At 52.7% G+C, this 14,328-nt stretch overlaps 1 protein-coding gene across 1 annotated transcript; it reads left to right on the forward strand.

Moving 5' to 3' along the window:
• Positions 1 to 12,448: 12,448 nt before the first annotated feature.
• On the forward strand, positions 12,449 to 13,174 carry LOC136134397 (neuroendocrine secretory protein 55-like). Its single transcript, XM_065891903.1, has one exon. It carries the CDS (start codon positions 12,449 to 12,451, stop codon positions 13,172 to 13,174), a length of 726 nt encoding a protein of 241 aa, XP_065747975.1.
• The last annotated feature ends 1,154 nt before the right edge of the window (positions 13,175 to 14,328 follow it).

The raw sequence follows: 14,328 nt of genomic DNA on the forward strand, positions 1-14,328 counted from the left end.
TGAACCCAAGGTCACAGCGCCAGAGGCCCAGCCCCGAGCCCTCACTCCTAACCCAGGGAGGTCTGGGTTCTCTGGGTCAGAGGAACGGGGTGGTGTTGAGATTGGGGACACATGCACCGCTGGTGGGGACGAACCGGTCGCCTCGTACTGAAGGGCGGCTGAGCCGAAGCCCTGTGTCTACCTGGGACCCAGCAGTCCCACCGCTTGAGATTGACCCGAGAGAAACCCCTGTGAACGCACACACGGAGTAGGTGCCGGGACGGGGGGGCAACGCTCTTCCAACAGGGACCAAGAGCATGTCAACAGGGAGGTGACTGTCAGTATCTTCTACTCAGACCAGAGACAACGGGTGACAACCCAGGAGCCAGGCAGCTTACGGGAACCAGTGCAGAAGGGTCTCTAAGATACGGGGCCAAGTGAAAAGCCACAAGGTGGCATAGACGCTGCTTGTGTTTTTTTTAAAAAGCCATTTTTCTGTGGAAACTAGCCGGTAACCTCAGGGGGATTCGAGAGGTGGGTTATGGAGCCCGCGGCTGGTGGAGGGTCACTAAGGCAGCCTTTAGCCTTAGCTCTAGTTAGTATTTTTAACTTCTTATGTAACGCATCTAATTCATATGTTCCACGTCTAATTAAACATTAAATTTTTAAGGTAATGGCTGGGAGAAGCTGCTAATATACCACGGGTCTCACGGAGTAGACATCCTGAGAAAGGGTCTTGAGGAAGATTAACTTGCCTTTCTTGTACCTAATTCCCATACTTGAGGGACGAGCTTTAGGTAGTAACTGGTGCTTTTGGAGTTGGCTGGGTATTTGAATAACGGGTAGAAAAAGAGAGCGTCGCCAAACAATCTTCGCTTTAACCGCGCCCAAGTCCTTCTCCTGGCTGCCATGTGGACTTTGCCAGGCTTGATTAGTAAGGGCCTGGTATAGTTCTATTTCTAGCTTCCCAACACTTGTAGCCGGCTCTTGCTTTGCTCTTCCTTTAATAAGGAGCCGGCAGAACGTCAGTTCTAAAGTGGATCAAGAAAAGAATGTGAAGCTCTGAACTGTCCATTTGGGTGCTGACAAGAAATAGACCTGGAATCAGGGGGCTGACATCCGAGCCCTTGGCTCGCGTTCAGTGTCTCTGTGAAGGCCCCCAGTTGGCACAGCGAACCAGGCACTGAACCTGGACCACAAAAGATCCCGTCTGAGAGACGGCTTTGCCACTAGCTGGCAGGTCCCACCCGCCTCTGAGCCTGTTTCCTCACCTGTACAGCCAAGAAGCTAAGATTTGCTCTCCCAGGTCCCTTCCAGCTCGGGGATGGCTTCTGTCCTCCATCGGGGTGCCCCTCCCTGGTACCCCCCTTAGCGCCAGATTCCTTCTGCTCCCACGGCTGCCCTTCCATCGAGCTCCAGACCCATGACCTCTTTCTGCCTAGTCAACTCCTCCTCACACGTGGTCCAAAGGCACTTCTAACTCCACAGGTTAGGGACTTCCCTGGCAGTCCAGTGGTTAGGATTCAGTGCTTCCACTGCGGGGGGCACTGGTTTGATCCCTGGCCGGGGACTAAGAGCCCGCATGCTTCGCAGCACGGCCCCCCAAAAAAAGACCCTAACCCCACAGGTTAGTTAGAATGGCCGCCTCTCACCCCACTCACCCCATCAGAACTCGAGGTCCCACGCCCCCTCGAGCCCAGGGAAAAGCAATGACTTCAGCCATTTCCGCCAGGTGTCATCCTTCACCCAGCCAATGCCCCACATCCATGCTGCTGCCAGGCCTTGTTGGTCAACCTCCTAAATAACTCTCAAAGTCGTGCTCCCAGCCACCACCATCTCTCTGCCCCTCAAATTCCAACCCCCTACCCCGTGGCCAGAGAGACTTTTGAAACCGACAACCTGATGATGGCACCTCCTGTCCATCAGGACAGAGGCTTCCCTGTTTAAGACACAATAAAGACCGCGTTTCGTCCTGCCAGGCCAACGAGGCCCTGCGTGGCAGCCCCTGCCCACCCTCCAGACCCAGCTCACTCTGTGCCCCAGTTCCGCTGACCTTCGGCTGGTTCCCCTAACCCGTCATCCTTTTCACTAGAGGGTTCGTGAACGCTATTCCTGACCTTGGAACTGTACGCCCGACCCCCACCCCACATTCATCCTTCAGTTCACAGCTCAAGTGTGCACATATCATCTTCCCAGTAAAGTATTCCCTGATGTGCCCAGATCGAGGGCAGCTTCCTCCGCCATATACTCTGGAAAAAAAAAAAAAAAAAAAAAAAAAAAGCACGTTTCTTTTCCAGTGCCCTTAGCTCGAGTCGGGCGTAATGAGAACCTCCTTCACGTGGTGATGCATTGTTTCCAGATCCCCAGCTCCGGGTGGAGAGACAGGGTCGGAGAGAGCTCACCTTCATATCCTGGTGCCTAATACAGAGTATGGCCCATAGTGGGTACTCAGTGCATTTCTGTAGATCAAACTATGGCTTCTAAGACCTTCCATCGAGAGGCCACAGAGAGCTCATACAGCTTACCATCAAAAAAACAAACAACTCAATCAAAAAGTGGGCAGAAGACCTAAATAGACATTTCTCCAAAGAAGACATACAGATGGCCAACAGGAATAAGAAAAGATACCCAGTATCACTAATTATTAGAGAAATGCAAATCAAAACTACAATGAAGTATCACCTCACACCAGTCAGAATGGCCATCATCGAAAAGTCTACAAATAACAAATGCTGGAGAGGGCGTGGAGAAAAGGGAACCCTCCTACACTGCTGGTGGGAATGTAAGTTGGTGCAGCCACTGTGGAGAACAGGATGGAGGTTCCTTAAAAAACTAAAAATAGAGCTACCATATGACCCAGCCATCCCACTCCTGGGCATACATCCAGACAAAACTATAATTTGAAAAGATACCTGCACCCCTATGTTCACTGCAGCACTATTTACAATAGCCAGGTCATGGAAGCAACCTAGGTGTCCAATGACAGGTGAGTGGATAAAGAAGATGTGGTATCTAAGAGGCCACTAAGAGACAAGACCCAACACGACTGGCCTCTCCCACTTTCCGTTAGGCCCCTTCTGCCTCGCTGGGCTCCTGCCAATCCTAACCATCACCCTCCTGCTTCTTCACCCTTACCACCACCATCAGTGACAGCTACCCTACCACTGACCGAACGAACTCTCATTGCAGCAGCTCAGTACCAGTTTGCTTGCCATCAACCACTACTAAGCAGTTCCTATTTCTTTCCTCATGTGATCACCTCCACAACCCTGGAAGGAGGTTTCTTTGGACCCTAGAAGGATCTTATTCTGCAACTGTGGAGGCAGAAGACCAGACAGGTAATGCCACTGGTTAGCTATGAAGCAGAAGGAGGCAAGGTGTATATTCAGCCCAGCTGGTCCCAAATCTGGCTTCTTCCTTCTCATCCCAACTCCCTCTGTTGAGTTCCTCTCATTGGATACCATCTTGTTTCCTTTTAAAACACACCTAAACACTATCAGAGAAAAGACATTAAGAGAAAATCCCTTTAAAGGAAGAAACACAACGCGGATGCGCCATTGCACCCATCTCATTTAGAAAAGGAGCAAAGATTCTTGTCTCTCGCATACTTTCAGAGAACATGGCGACACACAAAGGAAGGGTGAAGAAACCAGAAAAAGATGAAAGAATAAAAACACCAATTTAACTAAACGATATGGCTAACTAGAAGACAAAAGAATAAACGAAAAATTATTTTAAAATTTAAAAAAGCCCAGAATTACCAAATATCACAAAACTGTGGCGTCGGAAAGGACATGAGTTGGAAGTTCCTGATTTTGAGATTTCAGACAATGCTAAAATTTCCAAATAAATATGGAATGCCAACCTGGGTTGCCACCCAGTTTTTCTTTTTTTTTAAATATGCTAAGTAAAGTCATTTAAAAAACTAAATAAGGGCTTCCCTGGCGGCACAGTGGCTGAGAGTCCGCCTGCCGATGCCGGGGACGCGGGTTCGTGCCCCAGTCCGGGAAGATCCCACGTGCCGCGGAGCGGCTGGGCCCCGTGAGCCATGACCGCTGAGCCTGCGCGTCCGGAGCCTGTGCTCCGCAACGGGAGAGGCCGCAACAGTGAGAGGCCCGCGTACCGCAAAAACAAAACAAAACAAAAAAACTAAATAAAAACCAAATTTAAAAACAAAATCTTAAAACCAGAAAACCCATATCACTATCTCTTGTCACTCAAAAAGAAATGACACTGAAATACCAAAAGGTAGGATGCTTACGCTGCCTCCATCTCAAGGACAGCCCCTTCCCTGAATAAACTGAACCTGATGAAAACCCACTACAGCATCTGTATTTCTCTCACTTCACCGCGCACTGGCATCTGGCAACCACCGACTCAGCTCAAGCCGCTCCCTTGTGCGGGACTCCCTTCTACAAAATCTTCCTGCGGCAACCTCCGCTGAGCGTTGGCCTGAGCAGGCTCCTGGTTGCCTCATAAACCAACCAATTCTAACGGTAGCAGAACAGGAGAAAAATGCACAGAAATCAATACCGTTCCTATAAGCACAAGGGAAACAGCCTGAATATAATGATGAAAGAGGGTCCATTCACAGTAGCAATAAACACATCAAATACTTGGGAAATATATATATTCACGTATCAAATTCCACATGTATACATCAGAATTATATAAAGAAAGCACAAATCCTTAATGGGAGAAATAGAAACTCAAACGAAGAGAGAGACCATACTTCCGGCTGATGGCTAAACACAGAAAAAAATGACGCTATTTCCTAACTTATAGATTAAATGAAATTCCAGTCAAGGCATCATCAGGGTCATTATGGAACTTGACAAGAATGATTCTTAAACTCTTTTTTCTTCTTTTTTTTTTTTTTTGCAGTACGCGGGCCTCTCACTGCTGTGGCCTCTCCCGTTGCGGAGCACAGGCTCCGGACGCGCAGGCTCAGCGGCCATGGCTCACGGGCCCAGCCGCTCCGCGGCATGTGGGATCTTCCCAGACCGGGGCACGAACCCGTGTCCCCTGCATTGGCAGGTGGACTCTCAACCACTGCGCCACCAGGGAAGCCCTCTTTTTTTTTTTTTTTTTTTTGTCTGTGCTGGGTCTTCGTTGTGGCATGAGGGCTTCTCTCTAGTTGTGGCATGCGGGCTTAGTTCCCCCGCGGCCTGTGGGATCTTAGTTCCCACATGGACGCGGGGATCGAACCTGCGTCCCCTGTATTAGAAGGCAGATTCTTAACCACTGGACCACGAGGGAAGTCCCGAATCTTAAATTCTATAGAAAAATAAATGGACAAAACCATCAGAGGAGTCTGAGATAATACGCAGTAAGAAGATTCTTGCCCCAGCAGATCTTAAAATATAGCATGAAACGATGATCATTAAGGCTGTAAACCAACTAAACCAATGGGGAATGATGCCACAGCTTAACAAACGCGGCAGAAGTAAACTCGCTACCAATAAAAGATACAGAAGCCGCACTATGCCACCGCTGTCCTGAGGACAGGCTGATGTTTTTCAAAACCTTCCCATCTCAATTTGGAATAGGAATTTCAGAGTTTGTTTTTTTTTTAAAAAACTAATTAAGCAACATCAGAAAATTTCAAAGTGACAAAGATGAAGATTTCCTGACAATCTAGAAAAACGTTTCGTATTCCTGTGTGTTTCCTATTCCCGTGTGTTTCGTATTCCTGTGTTTTGAATTCTTAGGGCCATCTCAAGCTCCCACCTCCGAGGCTGTCCAAAACACAACTTGAAATTCCTTAGATTCATCTTGTTCTCTAATTATGAGTGTGAGGGTGGGGTGGCGGAGGTGCTGGCAGCGGGCGCCAGACAGGGAACCTTCTGGGCTCCTTAGTCAGGGGCTGCAGCCCACCGGCCCAGCACCCAGCAGGCCCCACAGGGCCCTCTTGCTGTTCTCGGCTTCCCAACTACACGGATGGTTCTCAAGGGCAATTAGGCCTGACGTCCTCACTTGCCGCGAATCAATCAGACCTCAGCAATTTGGAAAAACAAAAGTCTTGCTCTTCCTTCTTCCCTCAGGAGTGGAGAGGTGGGAGGGAAGTAACGGCTCTTTTACGAAGGAGTTTCTAGACCAGCAAAGGGAAAAACTCCCAATTTACAATGATTTTTAGCCAAAAAAAAAAGTATGAAGGTGGGAGGCTCCAGAAGTCGTCATCACCAGACAATAGTGAGTTTTCATTTCTGATCTGAGAAGACCTGTTCTTTTTTCTTCTAGTTTTGTGACATTTTCTTTACCTTGGGTGGTTCACGTCTAACTGTGGGCCCTGCTGGGACCTGTATTATCCTGGCAATGGAGGTGACCTTGTCCATCATCTGCCCCAACATCTCAGGACTCTCATGCACAAAGGAAGAAGCGGGGGGTAGGCCTCCACCAGAAGCAGGAAGCAGAGGTCGGTCACCTGGACCACACCTGGCCGTGGACCTGCTGACAGGGAGCTGATCCAGAGCATCCCCTGGCCCCTGCCTAGCTGACAGGTCCCACAGCCTCGGGGTGCCACAGACCCTCACACCTGTGCGGGCAGGATGGCCCTTCCCCGACTGCCACTGGGAAAAACAAAGCCGAGAGCAAGAAACAAATACCTTAGAATCCTCTTCAAGTCAAAGCACTGTCACGATGAATGAGGCTGATTTCCCCAGTTATGAGGACGGGCTGATTACAGAGCCCAGCATCATTTGTCCGAAGATAATTGCCTCAATTCTCCACTTCACTTTGCACATATAGAAACAGTCCCAATCTACCGAAGCCTCAGTGACTAGATATGTTAAATTGGTCTAATCACGTCTTGAAGAGCTTGGGCTGAAAGGACAGCTCCGAGTGCCTGAACCAGGACACCAGCAAGCCTCTCTCCCTCGGCCCCGCTGCTGCCTCACTCCCCCGCCACGTCTGAAGGGGTGAGTCAGACCCTCAGCAGAGAACAGAAAAACAACTCTGAGGCTCTCTGTCAGTGTCTAGTGGCCGGGGGCCCGGGTGGACAAAAGCTCCGCCACGCACCACAGGATGTTCCCGACAGCCGAGTGGTCCTCTGCAATCAGCAGTGTTTTCAGCCACCGCCCACCAGCCTCGGGAGGGGCAGCTCTGCAGGGCAGAGGACACAGCTGACACCAGCACCACCGGGGCCATGGGCAGCGCTGGCCACGGGAGAGCACCAGGCAGGCTGGAGCAGGGCAGGTGACAGAATCCAGGCGCCATTTCTCCAGGACAGAGCCAGGCAGAGGGCCAGAGTCCAGGGTGAACCAGGGACCACATCAAATGAAAGCTTTGGCTCTGAGAGCCAGAGCCAGAGCAGAGGAAGGGAGGCACCGCGCCCCAGGAGGACCTGCCCACCCAAGCTTACATTCTGCCTGGGGGAGGGGCCTTCCAGACACTTCCTGTTGGATTAGGAGCCTAGAAATTGCCCCTCCCATGACAGGAGTAGGTAGGTAGGCAGGTAGGCAGGCAGGTGGGTGTTGCGTTGGTAGGATTACCTCTGACAGCGCACAAAGCCAAGAGAAAAGAAGGGCCACTTCTGAGAGGATGACCCCAGCAGCTCTGCACAGGGACACAGTTCACTTCTGATCCTATCTCCCTTTAAAAACGAAGGGCACAAATAGAACATTGTAACCCCAACAAAGGCCTGGACAGAAGCCAGCCATGTCAAAGAGATGATGATTTCCCCCTATTGTTTGCTTCTGGCTCTAGATGGCACACCCCCAAAATCACAAGTCAGGAGCCCGGGCTCATCGCCCTTTCTACTGGTGAGAGCCGACAGATACCAGCGCCGTCTGAGTGACAGCGACGTGGCACCCCAGAAAAGCGAGCCAAATGCTCTTGTATTGTACCCAGACCTCTCGGGGGGGGGGGGGTGGGCAGGCAGCAAGGCAATGCCAAATTCCCAGTGGGCTTGAGCCTTTCTGGCTGATTGCCACAGTCAGTGGTGGGGAGCACGTCATACTCCCTGAGTTCATTTCTACCCAAAGGAAGGTTTGAAAAGCTCTCCATCTCTAAAATTAGTCCTTATCAATGACTGTCCACAAAAATGTGTTCAAGAGTGATTGTACCCACTCGCCTGGCGGAGCAGAACCAAACTTTTGTGTCTCATCTTGGAAAACGTGTTGGTGCCGAGGGGACCCATGACAATGGCCTGGCGAGCCTTTTGAGAATTCACGTGAGTCATCTGTCTCCCCCAGAGTGACTAGAACAGGGCTTCGCACACAGTAGGCATGCGGGAACAGGTGGCTTGAAAGCACTCCTCTAATGGGCTTCAAAAAAAAAAGAAAAGAAAACCTCAAAGTCAGACGAGGTAAAAGCCCACCTTTCAGAAAACCACCAGATGAGCTCTCCCTGACTGTAACCACTGTCAGGCAGCTTCCCTCCCTGGTTTATCTATCTGGCGAGGATTTAGAATGTGGCACCTGTTGGCAATCCACTCTTTAATAGTTGGAGGCATTTCACATTGACATGCATGTTGTCAGATGACAGGGGTTGGTCACTTCTCAATCACCTCCGTCTCCCCACGATGCCTGGAAGAGTGTCTTGGTCACAGAAGTGACTCAACGTGAGACTAATAACCAGCCAATTTCATTTTTAATTTCCGAGACAGCTCCGGGAGGGGAGGCAACGAGGCCCGATACAATTAATAGACAGAGACGGATTTCTTTGCTTCAGCAAGTGAGCTGCGGAGCGGAGAGTCACAGAGCCCTACCCTGGTCACAAAAGGCCCACCGCTGGCCGAGCCTCCATCACTGACACCTGTTTGCTCGTGTCCTGAAACTGCCACCCAGACATTCCTTCCTGCCGCTGAGCCACCTGCACTTTCAAATGCTTCTAAAATAGAAGCCGAGTCGGAAGAGCATGTCCATCAACAGAGCCCCCAGCCCCTCTCCCAGGGCCTCCAGATCCCTTTCATGGCACCAGAATCTGACTTGAAAAGAACTCGGGGAGCGTGGAGTTCTAATTCCACCTGGCTCAGGAGTCCCAGGGAAAACATCTCTAATATGTGGTCACCTGTCCTTTGATTTAACGCCGCTTCTGACAAAGAGCCACCATCTCCTGACAGCCGTTCCATTTCAGAGCCCTAATTGTTGGAATATCCTTCCTTGGGCTGAACTGAAATCTGCCTGTTGAAACTGCCTCCCATAGGTTCTAATTTTGCCCTCCCGAGGCACAGAAAATACACCTTAATGCCTTTTCCACGGGACAATCCTTTAAGGGGCTGAAGACACTTATTCTTCACGGTTCGTCCAAATAAGACCCTGATCGTAATGAACTGGGAGCTGCGCTTTCCCGTCCAATGGGTCCAGGAGCCTCCCTCTGGCAGAGAGCCCCGCCGGTGATATATGTTGATATATGTCCGCACTTCATTTGCCGCAGACAGACAGAGCCCCTGGTTCCTTCGCCTGGTAACAACCCGAGGCCGTTCATCACCCACTTGCTCCTTTTCGAAATTCCCTCCGCAGCGAGCACTTTAAAGTCATGCACGTAATGCATTTAAAGAGCGCTTTCTGCACAGAGCCATTTGCTCGGCCCCGGCACTAAGTGCGAGACGGAACAGTATTTCAGCGACGTCCTCCTGCCCCCAGAGCCCGTGCCGAATGTACGCCAGAAATGTATCGGTAACTATACATGACTGGGGCTCTAAATGCAGTGCTTTGTTAAATGTTCATTTGCTGATTAAAATGCATCTTGCAAAGGAAGTGCATTAGTAATGCAGAATCTAGTCCAAAAATATGTATTATGTAATGCACATTTTTTAATAATGCAGGCAATCTCGGTGTATCTATATTAGTGGATCGGCTCTGGGCTGCCAGCTCCATTATAGGCAGAAAGCACTCCTTTTGCAAAACGAAGTACTTTCTTATGTACGCTAAAGAATCATAATCCACCTCGTTGCTGACAGCTGGCCTTTGTCTCCACTGAAAGGGCATTCGGCAGCACCCACATATTCCTGAGTTTTTCCCAATGTGCCCTGAGAACCACCTGAACGATGTCTTTATGTTCCACTCACTGTCAGGGGGGCTGAGCTGATTGAAGAAAGCAAGCGGGCGGGTCAGCGTGAGCAGAACCTTTGGAAATGTCTCAGGTTGGGGCTGAGAGACCAGGATTTGAGGTCTGCAGCTCCAAAGGGCCCTGTCCCGTGTCCCCTGATACCATCCATATGATGACTGGAGCCATCCAGACACCTGTGATAATAAAACCCTTTCAGTCGCTCTGCAGAGTGGTAAGGAGGAGGGCACAACGAGAATGCAGACGTCTGTCTTTTTACGAGGTTTGCAATCAATCCCACTTTATTAGACCAATCAGTATTTTAATGCTACAAACTAACTCGAAGAAAACAAGATGCAAGATAGACACAGCCAAGAAGACAGGGCAGGAGCATTCAAGACCACCCCCAGCGAAGATGCAGAAACAAAACCTCCACGTGTCAAAACAGTCGCTAGGATCTCACTAAGGTCTTAACTCTGGGTTCAGCAGCTCTAAGGCAGGCATGGTGCGCAAGGGATAAGGGTGAGTCACACCACACTGAGGAACAGCTGTGGGTGCAGGACACTTCGGGCACCAGGAAGCAGTGCCAGGAGGGGACACCTGGTGGACCACCTCAGAAGGGAAGGCAGAATTACCTCATGGACTCTTCAAGTTTCCCCCATGTTGATTCAAAGACAAGAAAAACCACCTGTCGCACCTGTAAAGCCTTGTTGTTGCTTCCACAGATTCTAGGAAGATGGTTTTGCCCTGAGTTATACCACCGGTGGACCTGTCACAAGGGCAAAAGTGATGCTCCGTATTTTAACGGGGAGGGCATGCACAACCCAGAAGCAGCAGTCAGGTTACAGCTGGAACCCCAGAGCTTCCGAAGCACCATCCTGCCTGAGCAACGACCACTCCACGGATCCCCCTCCAGGAGGACATGGAATTCACCTGATTCTCCAGGGCTGAGAAAGAGATGGACTCATTTCCTTTGGGGCTCAACGACATGACCTAGGGTGTCGAGCGGTCCCTTAGCCCTAATGCTCTGGTTGATCCAATAATTTTCTCACTAGAATGCACGCCGGGTTAAACAATGTTGGTGGGTAAGGAGGGAGTCCTGAGCGGTTTAATGCTCTGAGTAACAGCAGATTAATCCTAAGTATCCTTTCCTTGATGTAAGATTTTCTTTTCTTTCCTTTTCTTCTTCCTACTCTATCTTCAGCACCTAGAACAGAGCTTGGCATGTGCTAGGCACTCAACATTTGTTGAATGAACTCACTTTGTTGAATGAACTCACTTCGTTGAAAACCTATTTATGAAAAGAGCTTTGAGTGGTACCCAGCGGTTTCCTTGATAGCTGGTCGCCCTGCAGCGCCCCCCAGGGGCAGACAATTGGCTGCACCTACTGAATAGCACAGATATTAACTAGTGGTTCCAGCTAATTAGACTTTCGGCACATGTTCTCAGCTAGAGCTCAGGGTGGTCCACCAACGGGCTTGGGGACGTGTAAACCATCACTCCATCTGTGTGTGGGGGTCCTTCTTAGGGAAGATGCTCATCTACCCATTAGGTAACTAATTAGTCTCTTGAGACCGCATTGGTGGTTGGGGGGATTGGAAACTGCTCAGATTACGGTCACTGTACCAGGTCTGCCAAAGGTGATCTCACGATTAATGACTGCCTGAGGTTACCATGCTCAGACTATTGAGCCCCTGGAAAATGCCCGGAACCGCACCGTTAATACTGACGTACAGAAGCTCATTCCTCCGGAATATCCGCAATTTTGAGGTCTGGTTTTTAGCTGCTTCGGGCTTTGTTCAACTTATCGATAACCCTGGAGAAGCTGGGGAGCGGTACGGACCCCACGGAGAACCCATGCCTAGCTGCGCAAGCACCCTAACCCGTAGCTAGCTCGCTCGCTCGCTCCTTGGCACCCGCCAGGCCCCCAGCCGCTCCCATCGCCCAAATCCTTTCAAACAAGGTTCCCTCCTGCCACCTGCCGGCCCATTAGGGTCTACGCCTCGGGCTCGGCGCCACTGCGCAGCCCACGCGGAGCCGCCCCCGCCTCCCTACTGCACATGCCCGGCAGAAGTCCGGGCGCGCAACTTTGCAGAACCTCTCCGCCCCATTTGTCTTCGCCTCAGTCTCCTCTTTCCTCTCCCAGGCGAGAGGACCAGCGGAGGCACCTCTCCCCGAGTCTTAGGCTGCAGAGTCTAAGACTTAGAGAGAGGAGCCTGGGAGGAGACAGACTTTTTCTCCCCTTTTCCCATCCCTTCTTTTTGCCCAGAGAGGCAAATAGAGGCGCGGAGCTTTAGAAAGTTGAGTGCTCAAGAAGGTAGGTGCTTCCTTTTTCTCCTCGTGCCGAGGTGGGGCTGGGACCTACGGACCCAGCTTCTTAACCTCGCGAGGAGCACCTTTTCCGGCTCTAGCAGCCGATGCTCTTCGGAGCTGCTCTCTGCAGAGCCAGAGGGTGGGTCGGATTCGCCGAGTGTGTGTGAGGATGGATCGCAGATCCCGAGCTCAGCAAGGGCGCCGAGCTCGCCACAGTTACAACGATCTGTGCCCACCCCTAGGCCGCCGGGCAGCCACCGCACTCCTCTGGCTCTCCTGCTCCATTGCTCTCCTTCGCGCCCTCGCCACCTCCAGCGCCCGCGCCCAGCAGCGCGCGGCTGCCCAGCGCCGGAGCTTCCTTAACGCCCACCACCGCTCCGCCGCCCAGGTATTCCCCGAGCCCCCCGAATCCGACCACGAGCACGAGGAGGCAGACCTCGAGCTCTCCCTCCCCGAGTGCCTGGAGTACGAGGAAGAGTTCAACTACGAGACCGAGACCGAGTCTGAAATCGAGTCGGAGACCGACTTCCAGACCGAGCCTGAGACCGCCCCCACCACTGAGCCCGAGACCGAGCCCGAGGACGAGCGCGGCCCCGTGGTGGCCAAGCGCCGCACCTTCGACCAGTCTCTCACTGAGCGTCTCAACGCCCTGAGGTTGCAGAGCCCCAACGCCTCCCCGAGTCGCGCGCAGCCCAGCACTCGGGAGTCTGAGAGCCCCAGACAAGGGGAGGAGCCCGAGCCCGAGGACAAGGATCCGAGGGACCCCGAGGAGTCTGAGCAGCCAAAGGAGAAGAAGCAGCGGCGGCGCCGCTGCAAGCCGAAGAAGCCCACCCGCCGCGACCCATCTCCGGAGTCTCCTTCCAAAAGGGGACCCATCCCCATCCGGCGTCACTAATGGAGGACGCGCCCCAGATTCTCCTTGTTTTCTTTGACCCAGGTTGGTGCCCAACCGCTAAACTCGGGAGTCTGGGGTCGGTGCAGGAAAGGCGGGAGGAAGGGAGGGAGAAGCAAAGGCAGGTTAGAAGGAAGGCGGGAAGAGAGCGGGCTCAGCTAGCTAGCCCTGGAGGCTGGGGCGCAGGGCGAGCTGGGAAGAGCTCCGCGAATCTCCCCCGGGGCGCTGGCGGGCGCCCGGGGGGCCAAAGGCCAGTCGGCCGGAGGGGCGGCGGGGCGCTCCTCGCGCCCCTCTGGAGACAGCCTGAGGTCTCCGAGCTGGAGTCCAGGATGCACGACTGAATTCCGGGAGCACCCCAGGTTTCGAGCTGCACACCCAGAAGGCACGGGTAAGTACTTTATGTACTTTGTTTTACATGCTTTTTTCCCTCCTAGAGTAAGTAGTCTCAAACCAGTTGGCCTTGGCGGGTGCCAGAAACGTGGTTCGGAGGTGCTCGCGCCAACTTTCAGAAAGCAGAGCCGCCCGGCGGTAGCGACACTGTTGCAATGTGCGAATACTAACCAGGCTGGGATTGGGCGACAACTCCGGAGACTGCCGGCTCCCGGGGAAAGTTGCGCGCGCACGCGCGCGCCGCTTAAGACACTCGGAGCCTAGAGCCCAGGTCCCGTCGCTGTCAATTTGGAGCCGCCAGACCTCGGCGCCAGTGCCCCCCGCGGCTGTGCGCCGGTCTTGGCCGCCAACGCCCGTCTCCGGGTGCTTGCGGGGCCGGAGACCGCAGCAAAGAGCGTGCGCACCTGCCCGCACGCCCCAGAGCTGACCTCTAAGAGCCGGCCGGCGGTTCCCCACGAGTCACCGGTGCTTGGAAGGCAGGCAGAGGAGGTACGGGAGTCTTGGGAGGTGCCCAACGGGCTACCAGGGTTGGTGGCGTGGGCTTGGTCACGTCGGGGCATCACCAGCCTTTTGGCGCAGCTAGTCTGGTGGCGGGGCTGGGTGCAGCTTGGCTGGAGAGGTCCCGGGCTGTTTGCGCAAGGGCCTGGGGATGTAAGAGAGGGGCTAAGAGGTCAGCGAGGTGGTCACGAGCGGAAAGGTAAAGCGGAACAAGGAACAAGCTGGAGAGGGAGTCGTGCCTATCACCAGGGAACCCTACAACGCGTCCC

The sequence above is a fragment of the Phocoena phocoena genome, chromosome 15, assembly GCF_963924675.1.
Source record: "Phocoena phocoena chromosome 15, mPhoPho1.1, whole genome shotgun sequence".
Lineage (NCBI taxonomy): Eukaryota > Metazoa > Chordata > Mammalia > Artiodactyla > Phocoenidae > Phocoena > Phocoena phocoena.

Excerpts from the sequence above, each read along its gene's own strand:
- LOC136134397 (XM_065891903.1), top strand. The coding sequence starts at position 12,449 with ATGGATCGCAGATCCCGAGCTCAGCAAGGGCGCCGAGCTCGCCACAGT.